Below are 18,826 nucleotides of genomic sequence, written 5' to 3'. Positions count from 1 at the left end.
AATCATGATGTGGAACGACATTTATTGGATATTTCAAACTTTTTTAACAAATCAAAAACTGAAAAATTGGGCGTGCAAAATTATTCAGCCCCCTTAAGTTAATACTTTGTAGCACCACCTTTTGCTGCGATTACAGCTGTAAGTCGCTTGGGGTATGTCTCTATCAGTTTTGCACATCGAGAGACTGACATTTTTTCCCATTCCTCCTTGCAAAACAGCTCGAGCTCAGTGAGGTTGGATGGAGAGCATTTGTGAACAGCAGTTTTCAGTTCTTTCCAAAGATTCTCGATTGGATTCAGGTCTGGACTTTGACTTGGCCATTCTAAAACCTGGATATGTTTATTTTTGAACCATTCCATTGTAGATTTTGCTTTATGTTTTGGATCATTGTCTTGTTGGAAGACAAATCTCCGTCCCAGTCTAAGGTCTTTTGCAGACTCCATCAGGTTTTCTTCCAGAATGGTCCTGTATTTGGCTCCATCCATCTTCCCATCAATTTTAACCATCTTCCCTGTCCCTGCTGAAGAAAAGCAGGCCCAAACCAAAACATTGCCACCACAATGTTTGACAGTGGGGATGGTGTGTTCAGCTGTGTTGCTTTTACTTTTGTTGCCAAAAAGTTCAACTTTGGTTTCATCTGACCAGAGCACCTTCTTCCACATGTTTGGTGTGTCTCCCAGGTGGCTTGTGGCAAACTTTAAATGACACTTTTTATGGATATCTTTAAGAAATGGCTTTCTTCTTGCCACTCTTCCATAAAGGCCAGATTTGTGCAATATACGACTGATTGTCGTCCTATGGACAGAGTCTCCCACCTCAGCTGTAGATCTCTGCAGTTCATCCAGAGTGATCATGGGCCTCTTGGCTGCATCTCTGATCAGTCTTCTCCTTGTATGAGCTGAAAGTTTAGAGGGACGGCCAGGTCTTGGTAGATTTGCAGTGGTCTGATACTCCTTCCATTTCAATATTATCGCTAGCACAGTGCTCCTTGGGATGTTTAAAGCTTGGGAAATCTTTTTGTATCCAAATCCGGCTTTAAACTTCTTCACAACAGTATCTCAGACCTGCCTGGTGTGTTCCTTGTTCTTCATGATGCTCTCTGCGCTTTTAACGGACCTCTGAGACTATCACAGTGCAGGTGCATTTATACGGAGACTTGATTACACACAGGTGGATTGTATTTATCATCATTAGTCATTTAGGTCAACATTGGATCATTCAGAGACCCTCACTGAACTTCTGGAGAGAGTTTTCTGCACTGAAAGTAAAGGGGCTGAATAATTTTGCACGCCCAATTTTTCAGTTTTTTATTTGTTAAAAAAGTTTGAAATATCCAATAAATGTCATTCCACTTCATGATTGTGTCCCACTTGTTGTTGATTCTTCACAAAAAATACAGTTTTATATCTATATATAGCCTGAAATGTGGCAAAAGGTCGCAAAGTTCAAGGGGGCCGAATACTTTCGCAAGGCACTGTATGTTGACACACACATGTTCCAGCAGCCATGTTGACTTCCAGTTACCCATGAGTCAAATGTCTGGGGGTCCCTGAGGAGAGATTTGAAAAAGACTGCTCTAGTCTGCCAGATGGATGAGGTTAGCACTCGTCACTATTCTATTCTTTCCACTGTGTCATGCAGGCAAGCTCAATCAAGCCCAGATAGATGATTTCAAATAGACCTTACACATTCTACCCTACATTCTTTACTCTATGCTGTTTTTGAAACAGGTATACAAAGATGAAGACGGCCACCAACATTTACATATTCAACCTGGCTCTGGCCGACGCCCTGGTCACCACGACGATGCCTTTCCAGAGCACTGACTACCTGTTGAACTCGTGGCCGTTTGGCGAGGTGGTGTGTAAGGTGTTCATATCCATCGACTACTACAACATGTTCACCAGCATCTTCACCCTGACCATGATGAGTGTTGACCGCTATGTGGCCGTGTGCCACCCGGTCAAAGCCCTGGATTTCCGAACACCCATCAATGCCAAGATGATCAACGTGTGTATCTGGATGCTGTCGTCGGCAGCCGGGATACCAGCACTTCTACTGGGGGGCACCCAGACCAACAATGGTGAGAAAGCATGCAGACACACACACAGCCATGAAGCACGCACACAAAAGAATGCATGCTCATGGATCCACAGACGCACACATTTCCGAAGAGAAGGTCATGAAAATGTTATGCACAGTTTGCGCTGGTTACTTCATGCCTCTGTTTGAGTGAATCAATGTGCAGAAGTGCCCATCTAATCTCAGAACATTTCGGTCCTATTTTGTATAGGGGAATAATGATCAATCTAAGCCATGAGCTTGCCATGATCTTTAAACCATATATTATTGTTTCTAAGCTGTGAATAAGTGGGAAAAAGTGGAAGTTCCCTTTTGAGTTTACATTAGGCATTCCATAACAGCACCGCAGAGTTTGAGGTGACCCAGACACAAAGGGAAATGTATGTGTTCTCACTTTGTATGAGCCTAGGTGCATTTCATCGGTGCTCTCTCTTTCTCAACCTCCTCTCTCCTCTCTCTTTCTCTTCTCCCATCTCTCTCCCTCTAGGCACCACGGAGTGTGCATTACAATTCCCGGAGCCATACGTGTACTGGGACACCCTGATGAAGATCTGTGTGTTTGTGTTTGCCTTCGTGGTGCCCGTGCTCATCATCACCGTGTGCTACTCCCTGATGGTGCTACGACTCAAGAGCGTGCGTCTCCTCTCGGGCTCCCGGGAGAAGGACCGCAACCTGCGACGCATTACCCGCCTGGTCATGGTGGTGGTGGTGGTATTCGTAGTGTGCTGGACGCCCATCCACATCTTCATCCTGGTCAAGGCGCTGGTGAGCGTTCCAGAGAACACCGCCGTCATGGCCGCCTACTTCTTCTGCGTAGCGCTGGGCTACACCAACAGCAGCCTCAACCCCGTCCTCTACGCATTCCTGGATGAGAACTTCAAGAGATGCTTCAGGGACTTCTGCGTCCCGACAAAGCTGAAGAAGGTGGACAAGGGGTCGGGTAAAAAAGGCACCGTAAGGTCCCCGGAGGCCCCAGTTCCACTGGAGAACCCACACGGGACTAGAAAGCCGGCATGACTAGCCATGGAAGTGTCTTTCATTTCTCAAGTTGGAAAGGAAGACTCTAATGATCTGGGCCTAACCCAGGCGATATCAGTAATGTGAGCACAGCAGTGCTACTGTTCCTTTGTAAATAGCTCAGACTAGATGACTGATGTTCCATTGTTTCTCTTTCAGTTATTTGTTTCTATCTCACAATGGGGATTCGCTAGAATCACCTATTCTCGGAAGAACCTATCAAAAGTGGTTGTTGAGCCATAGAGTGGTGAATGAGGTGAGCACCTCAAGGCTAACTTGGCTATCTCGCTGAGAGCCAAGCCAACCTCAATAGCAGATCCTACCTGCAACACGGTAGCATTGCTAGCTCCCTTCTCTCATCTAGTGCCCCCACTTAGTTTCCTTCGGTCAGCACTGAGCTAGCCACACCACACCTTCACCAAGTGGTAGCTGCAAGCTAACACCCCACTAGCCTTGGATTTAGTGTACTACTGTGCTCATTATTGCTAGCTGTTAGCCACAAGGCTTCTAACTAGCTAGCTTATTACGCTGTTTACATGAGCTACTATTTCCTTGCCACCAGCCGCAAGGCTTCTAATTAGCTAGCCTCTACATGTTGTTCTTACAAACGGTGTTGCTTTGTCCACCTAGCAAGCCCTAGCAAGTTCCAAAAAGTAAAAAAACAGGTTTTAATATATGAAATATCAGAACAAGCAATATCAGAAGGAGCAATGTCAAGAGTCTGAAATATATATATACAGTGCTTTGCGAATGTACTCGGCCCCCTTGAACTTTGCGACCTTTTGCCACATTTCAGGCTTCAAACATAAAGATATAAAGCTGTTTTTTTTTGTGAAGAATCAACAACAAGTGGGACACAATCATGAAGTGGAACGACATTTATTGGATATTTCAAACTTTTTTAACAAATCAAAAACTGAAAAATTGGGCGTGCAAAATTATTCAGCCCCTTTACTTTCAGTGCAGCAAACTCTCTCCAGAGTTCAGTGAGGATCTCTGAATGATCCAATGTTGACCTAAATGACTAATGATGATAAATGCAATCCACCTGTGTGTAATCAAGTCTCCGTATAAATGCACCTGCACTGTGATAGTCTCAGAGGTCCGTTAAAAGCGCAGAGAGCATCATGAAGAACAAGGAACACACCAGGCAGGTCCGAGATACTGTTGTGAAGAAGTTTAAAGCCGGATTTGGATACAAAAATATTTCCCAAGCTTTAAACATCCCAAGGAGCACTGTGCTAGCGATAATATTGAAATGGAAGGAGTATCAGACCACTGCAAATCTACCAAGACCTGGCCGTCCCTCTAAACTTTCAGCTCATACAAGGAGAAGACTGATCAGAGATGCAGCCAAGAGGCCCATGATCACTCTGGATGAACTGCAGAGATCTACAGCTGAGGTGGGAGACTCTGTCCATAGGACAACAATCAGTCGTATATTGCACAAATCTGGCCTTTATGGAAGAGTGGCAAGAAGAAAGCCATTTCTTAAAGATATCCATAAAAAGTGTTGTTTAAAGTTTGCCACAAGCCACCTGGGAGACACACCAAACGTGGAAGAAGGTGCTCTGGTCAGATGAAACCAAAATTGAACTTTTTGGCAACAATGCAAAACGTTATGTTTGACGTAAAAGCAACACAGCTGAACACACCATCCCCACTGTCAAACATGGTGGTGGCAGCATCATGGTTTGGGCCTGCTTTTCTTCAGCAGGGACAGGGAAGATGGTTAAAATTGATGGGAAGATGGATGGAACCAAATACAGGACCATTCTGGAAGAAAACCTGATGGAGTCTGCAAAAGACCTGAGACTGGGACGGAGATTTGTCTTCCAACAAGACAATGATCCAAAATATAAAGCAAAATCTGCAATGGAATGGTTCAAAAATAAACATATCCAGGTGTTAGAATGGCCAAGTCAAAGTCCAGACCTGAATCCAATCGAGAATCTGTGGAAAGAACTGAAAACTGCTGTTCACAAATGCTCTCCATCCAACCTCACTGAGCTCGAGCTGTTTTGCAAGGAGGAATGGGAAAAAATTTCAGTCTCTCGATGTGCAAAACTGATAGAGACATACCCCAAGCGACTTACAGCTGTAATCGCAGCAAAAGGTGGCGCTACAAAGTATTAACTTAAGGGGGCTGAATAATTTAGCACGCCCAATTTTTCAGTTTTTGATTTGTTGAAAAAGTTTGAAATATCCAATAAATGTCGTTCCACTTCATGATTGTGTCCCACTTGTTGTTGATTCTTCACAAAAAAATACAGTTTTATATCTTTATGTTTGAAGCCTGAAATGTGGCAAAAGGTCGCAAAGTTCAAGGGGCCGAATACTTTCGCAAGGCACTGTATATATACACACACACACACACACAGTTGAAGTTTACATACACCTTAGCCAAATACATTTAAACTCAGTTTTTCACAATTCCTGACAATTCCTGTCTTAGGTCAGTTAGGATCACCACTTTATTTTAAGAATGTGAAATGTCATAATAATAGTAAAGAGAATGCTTTATTTCAGCTTTTATTTCTTTCATCACATTCCCAGTGGGTCATAGGTTTACATACACTCAATTAGTATTTTGTAGCATTGCCTTTAAATTGTTTCACTTGGGTCAACTGTTTCGGGTAGCCTTCCACAAGCTTCCCACAACAAGTTGGGTGAATTCTGGCCCATTCCTCCTGACAGAGCTGGTGTAACTGAGTCAGGTTTGTAGGCCTCCTTGCTTGCACACACTTTTTCAGTTCTGCCCACAAATTTTCTATAGGACTGAGGTCAGGGCCTTGTGATGGCCACTCCAATACCTTAACTTTGTTGTCCTTAAGCCATTTTGCCACAACTTTGGAAGTATGCTTGGGGTCATTGTCCATTTGGAAGACCCATTTGCGACCAAGCTTTAACTTTCTGACTGATGTCTTGAGATGTTGCTTCAATATATCCACAGAATTTTCCTTCCCCATGAAGCCATCTATTTTCTGAAGTGCACCAGTCACTCCTGCAGCAAAGCACCCCCACAACATGATGCTACCACCCCCGTGCTTCACGGTTGGGATGGTGTTCTTCAGCTTGCAAGCCCCCCCCCCCTTTTTCCTCCAAACATAACAATGTTCATTTTGGCCAAACAGTTCTATTATTGTTTCATCAGACCAGAGGATATTTCTCCAAAAAGTATGATCTTTGTCCCCGTGTGCAGTTGCAAACCGTAGTCTGGCTTTTTTATGGCGGTTTTGGAGCAGTGGCTTCTTCCTTGCTGAGCAGCCTTTCAGGTTATGTCGATATTGGACTCGTTTTACTGTGGATATAGATACTTTTTCACCTGTTTCCTCCAGCATCTTCACAAGGTCCTTTGTTGTTGTTCTGGGATTGATTTGCACTTTTCGCACCAACGTTCATCTCTAGGAGAGTGGTATGAGTGGTATGATGGCTGTGACGTCCCATGGTGTTTATACTTGTGTACTATTGTTTGTTCAGATGAACGTGGTACCTTCAGGCATTTGGAAATTGCTCCCAAGGTTGAACCAGACTTGTGGAGGTCTAGAATTTTTTTTCTGAAGTCTTGGCTGATTTCTTTTGATTTTCCCATTATGTCAAACAAAGAGACACTGAATTTGAAGGTAGGCCTTGAAATACATCCACAGGTACACTTCCAATTGACTGAAATTATGTCAATTAGCCTATCAGAAGCTTCTGAAGCCATGACATCCTTTTCTGTAATTTTCCAAGCTGTTTAAAGTCAGAGTCAACATAGTGTATGTAAACTTCTGACTCACTGGAATTGTGATACAGTGAATTATAAGTTAAATAATGTGTCTGTAAACAACTGTTGAAAAAATTACTTGTGTCATGCACAAAGTAGATGTCCTAACCGACTTGCCAAAACTATAGTTTGTTCACAAGAAATTGGTGGAGTGGTTGAAAAACGAGTTTTAATAACTTCAACCTAAGTGTATGTAAACTTCCGACTTCAACTGTAGTAACCAAAAAAGTGTAAAACAAATCAAAATATATTTTAGATTCTTCAAAGTAACAACCCTTTGCCTTGATGACAGCTTTGCACACTCTTGGCATTCTCTCAACCAGCTTCATGAGGAATGCTTTTCCAACAGTTGAAGGAGTTCCCACATACTGTATGCTGAGCATTTGTTGGCTGCTTTTCCTTCACTCTGCGGTCCAACTCATCCCAAACCATCTCAATTGGGTTGAGGTCAGGTGATTGTGGAGGCCTGGTTATCTGATGCAGCACTTCAATCCCTCTCCTTCTTTGTCAAATAGACCTTACACAGCCTGGAGGGGAGTTGGGTCATTGTCCTGTTGAAAAACAAATGATAGAGGGACTAAGAGCTATCCAAATAGGATGGGGTATCACTGAAGAATTCTGTGGTAGCCAAGCTGGTTCATTGTGCCTTGAATTCTAAATAAATCACAGACAGTGTCACTAGCAAAGCACACCCACACCATCCCACCTCCTCCTCCATGCTTTACGGTGGGAACCACACATGCGGAGATCATCCGTTCATCTACTCACAAAGACACGGCGGTTGGAACCAAAAATCTCTCATTTGGACTCGTCCTTTAGTATTGGTTTCTTTTCAGCAATTCGATCTTGAAGGCCTGATTCACGCAGTCTCCTCTGAACAGCTGATGTTGAGATGTGTCTGTTATTTGAACTCTGTGAAGCATTTATTTGGGCTGCAATTTCTGAAGCTGGTAACTCTATTGATCCTCTGCAGCAGAGGTAACCCTGGGTCTTCCATTGCTGCGGCCGTCCTCATGAGAGCCAGTTTCCTCATAGCACTTGATGGTTTTTGCGACTGCACATGAAGAAACCTTTAAAGTTCTTGAAATTCTGTATACCAACCATACCTTGTCACAACATAACTGATTAATTCAAACGCATTAAGAGCGAAAGAAATTCCACAAATTAACTTTTTACAAGTCACACCTGTTTATTGCAATACATTCCAGGTGACTACCTCGTGAAGCTGGTTGAGAGAGTGTCATGAGTGTGCAAAGCTGTCATCAAGGCAAAGGGTGGCTACTTTGAAGAATCTCAAATGTTAAATATGTTTTAATTTGTTTCACACTTCTTTGGTTACTACATGATTCCATGTGTTATTCATAGTAGTAATGTCTTCTATTATTCTACAATGTAGAAAGAAAAAACCCTTGAATGAGTAGGTGTGTCCAAACTTTTGACTGGTACTGTATGCAAAAAAGCAGGAGAAGGGGGTGCTGAGGGATTATTTAAGATACTCTTTGAAGGTAGGGTTTCAGATGTTTTCGGGAGATGGTCAGTCTGCCAAAACTCAGGCTAGGCACCTGAACCAGGCCAAATCTTTAGGGAAGCAGTCCTATGCTGCAGTCGCAGCGAGGATCCACCTCTCTAACCCTCCTACGGGAGGTAAGAAGGGTCGGCCAACCTAGGGCTCCCTGCCCTACCCTCTATCTTCAGGTTTAACATTTGCCACCTCTTCCCCCCTTTGAAGTTTTCACAGCAGTGGGAAGGCATGCCTCCGTTAAGACAAACTCTGTGCAGGCGTCAGAGCTATCTGGCACTCCCACAAAGCTTTCACACAGCTTTAGCTTTTTCCTTATCCCATTTTGTACAGCGATTGGTTCACGCAGCCGGGCCACTATCTGCTTTGCCTCCCAATCTTACGGGAGCAAGTGGCTGAGGATATATCTTCGCTCTTGACAACACTTCTCCATGAAGCAGGGCCAAGACATATTTATTATGTAGCTGTCCTACTGCCCATGATTAGGAAGCTGCACTGCAGCTGTTTCCTTCCTCCTCCTGCTATATTGCATGACGTCTTATGTCATGATGCTGGCTGCTCTCTCCCGAGAAAGCCCACTTCCCGTATCTATCCAGACTGACTTGTTGCAGCCTGGTAGAAGCAACGACCATGTGAGGGGCCCTGGGAGACCCCATCCCCCAAAAACGGTGACACACCATTTGGGGTGGAAGAGCTCAGCTGACACACCCAGGAATAATTGGGTGATGCCGTATGCTTTCCCTCCTATGTTGCCTACCCTTCCCTCTTCCGTCTACACGGAGAAAGGGAATAGGGCCTTCCCCTCATCTTCGAGCCCCTCGGTGACTTTCCGGTCAGCAGTTACACCCTGCTTATGACCAGTCCTGACAGCTATCATCATGCAGGGTTTATACCCTAGTGAACAAAGCAATTCTCTATCTTTGGAAAGGAGTGCCAGCATCTTATGCATGCTCTCTGTTTTACAGTTCTGCCTTCTTCTTGGAGAAGTGGTATGACTAAGCAGATCGTTTCCTTCCTATACTCTGTTTTCCATTGTCCTAGTCTCCTCTACTCCTGCACAGTTCTGAATGGATTGCAAGTTGCAATATCCCTCCTCTACCCCTGCCATCCAATTAAATCAGGGGTGCCAAACTCATTCCACAGAGGGCCAAGTGTCTATGGATGTTTTTTTGTTTTCTTGAAACCAGGTGAGGGGAGTTCCTTACTAATCAGTGACCTTAATTCATCATTTAAATACGAGGAGCTAAAACCTGCAGACATTCGGCCCTCCCAATTTTTTTGGCTATTCGATTTTGTCATGTCTGTCTCCACCAACCAAAATGTGCATGTGCAGAGATCTATTACCTCCTGTGGGATTCCAACACCCTTTTGGGATGAGCACACAAAAACCTTCGGATTTGGGGCTAGGGAAAGGCTGTATTCCAGTGGTCACCAACCTTTTCTGAGTCAAGATCACTTTAGAGTTCAAAATCAAGCCAATATCTACTAATAAGATCTAATAATAACAACGCAAGCTTATCAAAACACTTTGCTATACTCATTCATTGCAGCTGCAGTGCTAGTTGTAGTGCGAGTGGAATTAGGGAGAACGTGCATTTTATGGCTTATAAAAGTATGGAACATTGCTGTGTTGACAGTGCTGAATAACAACTTAAAGATGAACTTTCGTCTAAAAACAGCGGCTCTTTGCTGTATTCATTGAGTCTCTCTCTAGTCTTGGTTTTAAAAGCTTTTAAATCTCACAGTATCAACTTTGCTGTGCACACAAGGCTTATTTTTACAGCCTATGGCTTGAGGAAACTATGCAGACATGGTGATCTGAGCTATCTGATTGGCCAGCGGTAGGCCTATAGGTGCACTTGATTTGCTCTCTGGGCCTGCTGGGTATGTGGAGTTCTACTTCAGACGCATGAAATGGTTCAAAATGGGAACACATTGTCTTCCTGGCGCTAGGGCTGCTGAATCAAGTGCACCTACCGCCAATAGCGCTAAACAGGAAAATGTTTTATTTTTTACCCAAATGTTTAGCGATCGACTGCGAATGCCTTGGAGATTAACCAGTTGATTGCGATTGACCGGTTGGTGACCACTGGTGTATTCTATGGAGTTGAGCCACAGGCCTCTGCATGATGCTGGGTTGGTTGAGGCAAAAGATTTGCTAAATATTAGCGTCAGTCAGAATATCGTTTATAATTGTTTAAAGGTGAAATCCTCAGGGACATAGAATGGGTTAAACATTTTTTACCTTGTAATATAGATACTGGTGAGAATTCACTCTAAAATATGTTAAGTGATACAAGTTTTATTTGCTATTTTCTATAAATGTATGTAGTGGTACTCTATTTATTTACATCTTATTGACTGTTTATTTTTTTCCCTTTAATAATATATCTATCTATATTGTATCTACATATTTTTCTGTCACTTTCTTTGAATTCCAAATGGCATCCTACTCCCTATAAAGTGCACTACTTTTGACAAAAGTACAGCATGTCAAAGGTCAAAGGTTGTAAGTACACTACAGAATATAGGAACTAGCAGTGGTGTATAGTACATAAGTAAAAATACTTTAAAGTACTACTTAAGTAGTTTTTTGGGGGTATCTGTACATTACTTTACTATTTATATTTTTTGACAACTTTTACTTCGTTACGTTCCTAAAGAAAATAATATACTTTTTACTCCATACATTTTACCTGACACCCAAAAGTACTCGTTGCATTTTGAATGCTTAGCAGGACAGGACAATGGTCTAATTCACACACTGAAGAGCACATCCCTGGTCATCCCTGCTGCCTCTGATCTGTCAGACTCACTAAACACATGCTTCGTTTGTAAATTATGCCTGAGTGTTGGAGCGTGTCCCTGGCTTGCCATAAATAAAATAAAAACAAGAAAATGGTGCTGCCTGCTTTGCTTAATAGAAGGAATTTTTAATTATTTATACTTTTACATTTGATACTTATGTATATTTTTTAAATTATACTTACTTTTGATACTTAATTATATTTAGTACCAAATACTTCTAGACTTTTACTCAAGTAGTATTTTACTGGGGGAATTGTACTTTCACTCGAGTAACTTTCTATTAAGTTATCAAGTATGACAATTGGGTACTTTTCTACACGCTGGGGAATAGGTTGCTATTTTGGACGCAGATTTGTCCTTCTGTATGCTTCTAGGCCATATGTGCTTTTACAGTTCAGGAGACAGTGGGATACATCTCCAGGCAAAAGTAAAGATTTGATACTACAACATGGAAACTGGTGTCAACTAACTTCCCCTTGAGCTAAATTTGTTGAATTATTATTATTATTATTTTTAAATACATTGGAAATATGAATTCAACTGATTTTGCCTACTGGGGACATGGTCGTTAAGAAAATGAAGGGTTAAGCTTACCGTATGCTTCCCAATCGAAACAGTTTGCACATATATTATGACGACATTCTGTGAAGATTTTGTTTGTTTTGGTCTTTTGACAGATTTTTGTTTGCCAGTTCGTTCAAGTCGAAGTTTGGTATCAGAAGTCTACACCCCTTCGTCAGTGATTGGTCAACAGTACTACTCCTAGTAGGAGTGGGAACTATGGGCAGGATTCTTCAAATAAGTGTTTGTTGTCATTCAACGAGAGACAACTAGTTTTCATGCACATTTTTTCACTTGAGAAATACTGCATCAAACATCTTAGTTAGATTAAAAATTGCCCGACTAAGACCTCTGCAAAAATGTCAAAATGAATGACATATTTCTTGATTTCTCTATATTGAGAAAGTGTTACTGGGTATGTTGTTGCTACGGTGGCCCAAGAGGGACAAACAACAGTAATATTGCCGTTTTTTGTGTGTGTTTTTTCAAGTGAAGGTCTTTAGGGAGTATGCGAGTACAGATGTTAATTTCGCCTAGTTCTGCTAGACGAACACCCAACCTATGTATGCGGACACCTTTACTGTAGGTGACTTGAGACAGGCTCTTGTGGAAATCCTGGATTTGAATGTTTTTTATTTTATTTATTGACACAGGGCTTACATATCTTCGACATCTGGAGCTATCTCCATGTCAAGTTGCTAATTTTAGGATAACAATCATGTGCTGTTTATATAGCTTGCGCCTGGATGTAAATATTCATATTTGGATATTCATATTCTTACAGTAGAGAAACTAAGTATATGCAATCTAAGAAAATAAAGACTGGTTTATATGAATTTGTCATGCACGTGGTTGAATATTCAGATTACTGTATGATAAAATATACATAAATAAATACTGTATGTATGGTACATGTATATATCTTTGCACGGACATCATTTTTTACAATCAAATGTACCCGTATTTCAATCATGTCAATAAGCATTGCAAACAGGACATAAATTCAACTAAATCCTAAGAGTTGAATTGTTCGATCAAGCAACGTTAGGGAAGTAAATGCTTGATAGTCAACTCCTTTTGTAAATGTTTTAACGCCCATCGGTTCCCCTTTGGAATGTACAGTATATTCAATGACTTTAAGATGTACTGTGTATCTTCCATGTCATTCATTCTTAGAGCTATAGCATTCGTATAACGTGATATAACACGTGGTTAATTCTCAGAGCCGTACAGTACATAATAAATACATTCCACTTCAGTTTTAAAGGTGCAATCTGGGATTGGTACATCCATTTTTTGGGGGACTATTAAATTAATGATATATAACCATTGATTCTTGAAGAATATAGCTTGTGATTGAGCTTAGTTCAGCGATCATCCCCCCCATCACCTTTTAGTCATCACAAAGGCACATGCATACAGTTATATAAGAGCCTCTCTACCTGTGAAAACACAGAAGAACAAAACATTTTAAAATGTGTTCAGAGTTACTGACAACAAAAGACTTTGGGATATGATTCAGAAAAAGAAGAGCAGTGATGATCATAGAACTTGTCCTCGTGTGTCATTGCAATTTTTTGTAAATATCACTTTCATATGGACAGAAGGTGCTCAGTGCAGTACTCAGTATTGAAGTCATTACTAAGGAAGCGTCTCTTCAAATGTGAACAGATCCTGTGGGGAAATGTCTGCTAATATCTAAGGAGCTGAAGGAGTGCAATTAGGCCAACACTTAGTGTGTGTGTGTGTGTGTGCGCACAAAGTTAATGAAATAAAAACATAATGTCATCTCATCTACTACAGTACATCTCATTGACTGGGACGAGCTTTTAATCATATTTATCTCTCAATTAACTTCTCCCTTTTACTGTTACAAATTTATCATAGATATCAAGGGCTATTTGCATGTGGACATTTAATTAACCTTTTAACTCTTTGGTGTTAAGTCCCCTATTAATGGAACTTTGAGCAGTTCTGGACCGGTGCCGACTGACATTTTGGTGTACAAAGCGCTCTGTGAATATTGCAGGGTCCAGTACCGTATAGTGCCAGAAAGCCCCATCTGTCTGCTTTCCACTACCACTGTCAATGGACCTGACTTGAAGTGTCAGGTTTCAAATCTGACATTTGCATATGAAGTGATGTGTCACATTTCTTGGTAAATCCACACAAATAATGGATTTCCTCTGCCTCTGAGCGATGGAGCCTGGCCTGGGAGATGGCACATTAAAAGGAACAGTCTAGCAAATCCAGCAATCGTCGCTTCAACTTGCTGTGATATTACCAGACGGATCTAGAGCTCTCAACATGAAAAAAATACTAAATAAGTTCGTAGAATTGAACACGAACACTTTATCTTGGCCACAGAGGGACACATCACTGTGTGTAAAGCTGAAGTTGTAACAAGTCTGCAGAATGGTATCTCTGCATCGCTCAGAGGACAGAGTGGCAGAAAATGCCCTGTCGTCAGTTATATGAAATTCGTCACTAAATATGATCATATTTATTTTTACAGTTAAAAGAAAAGTGAAATCTTAGTTAGTTGTTTATCATTTGATTGTAACCATATAAAAAAATCTGCAATTTCAAGCCCTATTCCCCTACTTTTGTTGAATAGGGGAAAAATACATATTATTTTTTATATTTTTATAATATTTTAGTTTGTGTTATCAAAAGTGAGTATACCTCAGCAATGTATAACTATTTTTTTTTTTTACCAGAAAGGTGAATTCCAAACCTTTCTGGAACTATGCAGCATTACTAGTTATTGTTTTTGGCCATCTCTAAAAAATAATTACTTTTGGATATGTCTATTTAGGAGGAAATCTACATTTTGCCATAATGTTCAAGAGGCTTTCTAAATGGCTCAAAATAGTTTTGAATAAAGGATAGATTTATCAAGACTCCAGAGAACTGACATTTAAATAGTATTGGATTTATCATAATGCATTAGTGTACAGCACCCTATTTTTGTCTAGTAGACTCCAAAAATGTAGACATCAGCACAATGACATGTCAACCCTGGGTGTACAATGGATCTAGATATGATCCATTTTATGTAGGCTAACAACTTTCAAGTGGTTGATCACAATCAGGTAGATGATACAAAGCATTCTGCACACAGAGACCAATCAGTCATTCGCATTGTTTCAACATCCAGTATAGTTATTTCTGGCTATTATGTAATTCAGGTATGGATAACTTGTTTCAGTTACACTTTGAGCCAAAACGTGTTATGTGAATAGGGTGCTGTAATAGTTCTGGAGCACATAATGCGTGTTACTGGAGCGTCACCTGTTGGAAAGCAAACGTTACTCTCTTAAAAGTATGTGGACACCTGCTCATCGAACATCTCATTCCAAAATCATGGGCATTTACAGTTTTTCTCAACTGCTAAAACACTAAAAACCCATTGGCTGAACAAAGTTCTCAGTTGCCTGCACTCATTTAGCTAATTATGCAGTCTGTTGTCAATACCTTAAACCATTTCACATGATAAAACACCATTTGCAGATCTCACTTCGATTTTTCCGCAAAACTCTAAACACATTCTCATTCTCAAAACACATTCTGCACTCTAATGCACATGTCATCCATACTGGTAAACACAAGTGGCAACAATCAAATACAAATAGAGAACATATGTCATTGATTGAACACAACCACTCAAAATGTATTTAACCTGTTTCAAATGATGCGACACAACCAATATAAGCCAGTTCAGAGAGCAAACAGGTTGTTGAAGGTGGGAAGGAGAAAGTCTGAGAATGGATACTGTAGTACAGTGCATTGTAGGCTGTATACTGTACAATGGATGAATTGTATGGCCCTGAACATTTTGCTTTCCATTTATTAACAGTACTGACTGCTCAATAGATTTTGACTGGTTGCAGGTTCATATCAACAAAGAACAAGAATTACAGTATCACAGAGACAAAGGACAAGTTTGTGAGATGCAGGGTAGAGTACTGTACAAATAGGGGTACAAGGAGGAGGAAGAACAAAAAACAAAATTGCAAAGAGCAAAGCAGAGTAGTAATATCTGATCAATTTTGAGCTACTATGATAGAACATGTTTTCGTTCATCAGAAGACAATGACGGAAAAATAAGAATATTTTTTTAGATAAAAAATGTACTTCTCCCTGAGAATTGTATGTTTTGAACAATGTGTTTTCTATTTTTCGGTGTATTGTTTACTGACTGCTTGAGAGTGTATATCATTTTGATCACTTAGTTTATGATTTGAGAGCAGTGTTTGATTTTTAACACAGGTAAAACTGTTTTGAGATGAATGTTTCATTTTGCAAGAGGAGTCAGAGGTTATGTAAATAGTGCATGAAGATGAGGTTTTGTGTTTAATGTTTTCAGGAAATGGAGCAAGGTTTCAGAAATGGTGTTTTAGCAATTGAGAAAAACTGTAATATGGAGTTGGTCCCCCCTTTGCTACATACTGTCATGTGCATGTTTTGTTAAATAGTATAATACAATTTGGGGGGGGGGGGGGGGGGTTCACAGACTTCACCCTCCATACACTGATGAATATAACAGGAAACCTGTTCAATCACCATGCACTGCAAAATCATTCTGGCTGTGGATACGGAGAACATCAACATCAACACGCCAGAGGATATATCATGTGACTTGGGGCTCTGCTGGAAGTTTACCTCATATTTCATTTTTTTTTTATTCTGCTTTGCCACTAAAATCGTAAACACTGACAACTAAAATATTGTGTTATTGTTGTTATTGTTATGCATATTATCATTAGTAGTTTAAAAGAATTAACCACAAAAGGTTCTTCGAGGATCCATTTAAATGGGTTCTTTGAGGAACTTATAGGGGTTCCCAAACAGTTTCAATTTGAAGAACCCATAAAAGAATAGTCCAGGAACCTTTTCTTTTAAGAGTGTAGTGTAGCTCTGGAGGAAAGATAGAAGTGTGTGCTGAAATAGTGGTGGGTTAGATTCGAACCCATTTTGTGTCATGTATTGTCATGTTGTGTGTTTCTGTCCTTTCCCTTCACCCTGTCTCCCTCTGCTGGTCGTTGTTAGGTTACCTTTTCTCCCCCTCTTTCCCCCAGCTGTGCCTTGTCTCCTCCTAACTACCTCATCCACCCCTTTTCCCACCTGTTCCCTTTTTCCCTCTGATTAGGTCCCTATATCTCTCTCTGTTTCTGCTCCTGTCTTTGTCGGATTCTTGTTTGTTGTGTTTCATGCCTGAACCAGACTATCGTCATGTTCGCTGTAACCTTGTCCTGTCCTGTCGGAATCTGCCGGTCTATCTGAGCCTACCTATGTTTGGTTATTAAAGAAGCTCTGTTTAAGTTAATTCGCTTTTGGGTCCTCATTCACTCACCGTAACAGAAGAATCCGACCAAGAATGGACCCAGCGACTTCGGATCCTCTCCACTCAGCCGTCGAGATCCAGGGAGCGATGCTAGGCAGACACGAGCAGGAATTGTCTGCTGCTCGACATGCCGTTGAGACCCTGGCCACCCAAGTCTCCAACCTCACAGAACAGGTTCACCATCTCCGCCTCGATCCACCGGCCACTTCCAGGGCTTTCGAATCTCCGGAGCCCAGAATCAATAACCCGCCGTGTTACTCTGGGGAGCCCACTGAATGCCGCTCGTTCCTCACCCAGTGTGATATTGTGTTTTCTCTCCAGCCCAACACTTACGCCAGGAGCACTGCTCGTGTCGCCTACGTCATATCTCTCCTTACTGGACGGGCTCGTGAGTGGGTCACGGCAATCTGGGAGGCAAGGGCTGAGTGTACTAACCAGTATCAGGACTTTAAGGAGGAGATGATACGGGTTTTTGATCGATCTGTTTTTGGGGAGGAGGCTTCCAGGGCCCTGTCTTCCCTATGTCAAGGCCATCGATCCATAACAGACTACTCTATTGAGTTTCGCACTCTTGCTGCCTCCAGTGGCTGGAACGAGCCGGCCTTGCTCGCTCGTCTTCTGGAGGGTCTCCGCGCAGAGGTAAAGGATGAGATTCTCTCCCGGGAGGTTCCTTCCAGCGTGGATTCCTTGATTGAACTCGCTATTCGCATTGAGCGACGGGTTGATCTTCGTCACCGAGCTCGTGGAAAGGAGCTCGCGCTCTCCGTTGCCCCCCTCTCCGCATCACTACCATCTTCCTCTGCCGGCTCGGGAGCTGAGCCTATGCAGCTGGGAGGTATCCGCATCTCGACTAAGGAGAGGGAACGGAGAATCACCAACCGCCTCTGTCTCTATTGCGGTTCTGCTGGTCATTTTGTCACTTCATGTCCAGTAAAAGCCAGAGCTCATCAGTAAGCGGAGGGCTACTGGTGAGCGCTACTACTCCTGTCTCTCCTTCAAGATCCTGCACTACCTTGTCGGTCCATCTACGCTGGACCGGTTCGTCAGCTTCCTGCAGTGCCTTAATAGACTCTGGGGCGGAGGGCTGTTTTATGGACGAGACCTGGGCTCGGGAACATGACATTCCTCTCAGACAGTTAAGGGAGTCCACGGCCTTGTTCGCCCTGGATGGTAGTCCTCTCCCCAGGATTCAGCGTGAGACGCTACCTTTAACCCTCACTGTTTCTGGTAATCATAGCGAAACCATTTCTTTTTTAATTTTTCGTTCACCTTTTACACCTGTTGTTTTGGGCCATCCCTGGCTAGTTTGTCATAATCCTTCCATTAATTGGTCTAGTAATTCTATCCTCTCCTGGAACGTCTCTTGTCATGTGAAATGTTTAATGTCTGCTATCCCTCCTGTTTCCTCTGTCTCTTCTTCACAGGAGGAGCCTGGTGATTTGACAGGGGTGCCGGAGGAATATCACGATCTGCGCACGGTGTTCAGTCGGTCCAGGGCCACCTCTCTTCCTCCACACCGGTCGTATGATTGTAGTATTGATCTCCTTCCGGGAACCACTCCCCCCCGGGGTAGACTATACTCTGTGTCGGCTCCCGAACGTAAGGCTCTCGAGGATTATTTGTCTGTAGCTCTTGACGCCGGTACCATAGTCCCCTCCTCCTCTCCCGCCGGAGCGGGGTTTTTTTTTGTCAAGAAGAAGGACGGGTCTCTGCGCCCCTGCATAGA

At 42.1% G+C, this 18,826-nt stretch overlaps 1 protein-coding gene across 2 annotated transcripts in view; it reads left to right on the top strand.

Moving 5' to 3' along the window:
* The window catches only part of LOC110535629 (delta-type opioid receptor-like), a 36,593-nt gene that overhangs the window by 12,658 nt on the left and 5,109 nt on the right, over positions 1–18,826 (top strand). Inside the window, exons 3-4 of one of the 2 annotated variants that reach the window (XR_016484460.1) lie at positions 1,731–2,083; positions 2,570–3,182. Coding sequence is in view for 1 of the 2 variants with exons in the window: in XM_090189967.1 (XP_090046093.1) it covers positions 1,731–2,083; positions 2,570–3,099 (883 nt within the window). In the remaining variant the exon portion in view is untranslated. Of the gene's footprint in view, positions 1–1,730; positions 2,084–2,569; positions 3,762–18,826 lie in introns of those variants that run through there. The other variant, XM_090189967.1, reaches the window with a different exon arrangement.

Source organism: Oncorhynchus mykiss, chromosome 11, assembly GCF_057628025.1.
Source record: "Oncorhynchus mykiss isolate SJ-2025 chromosome 11, ASM5762802v1, whole genome shotgun sequence".
Taxonomy (NCBI): Eukaryota; Metazoa; Chordata; class Actinopteri; order Salmoniformes; family Salmonidae; genus Oncorhynchus; species Oncorhynchus mykiss.
The sequence above is the reverse complement of the archived record's forward strand: the minus strand, read 5'-3'. Positions and strand labels throughout refer to the sequence as shown.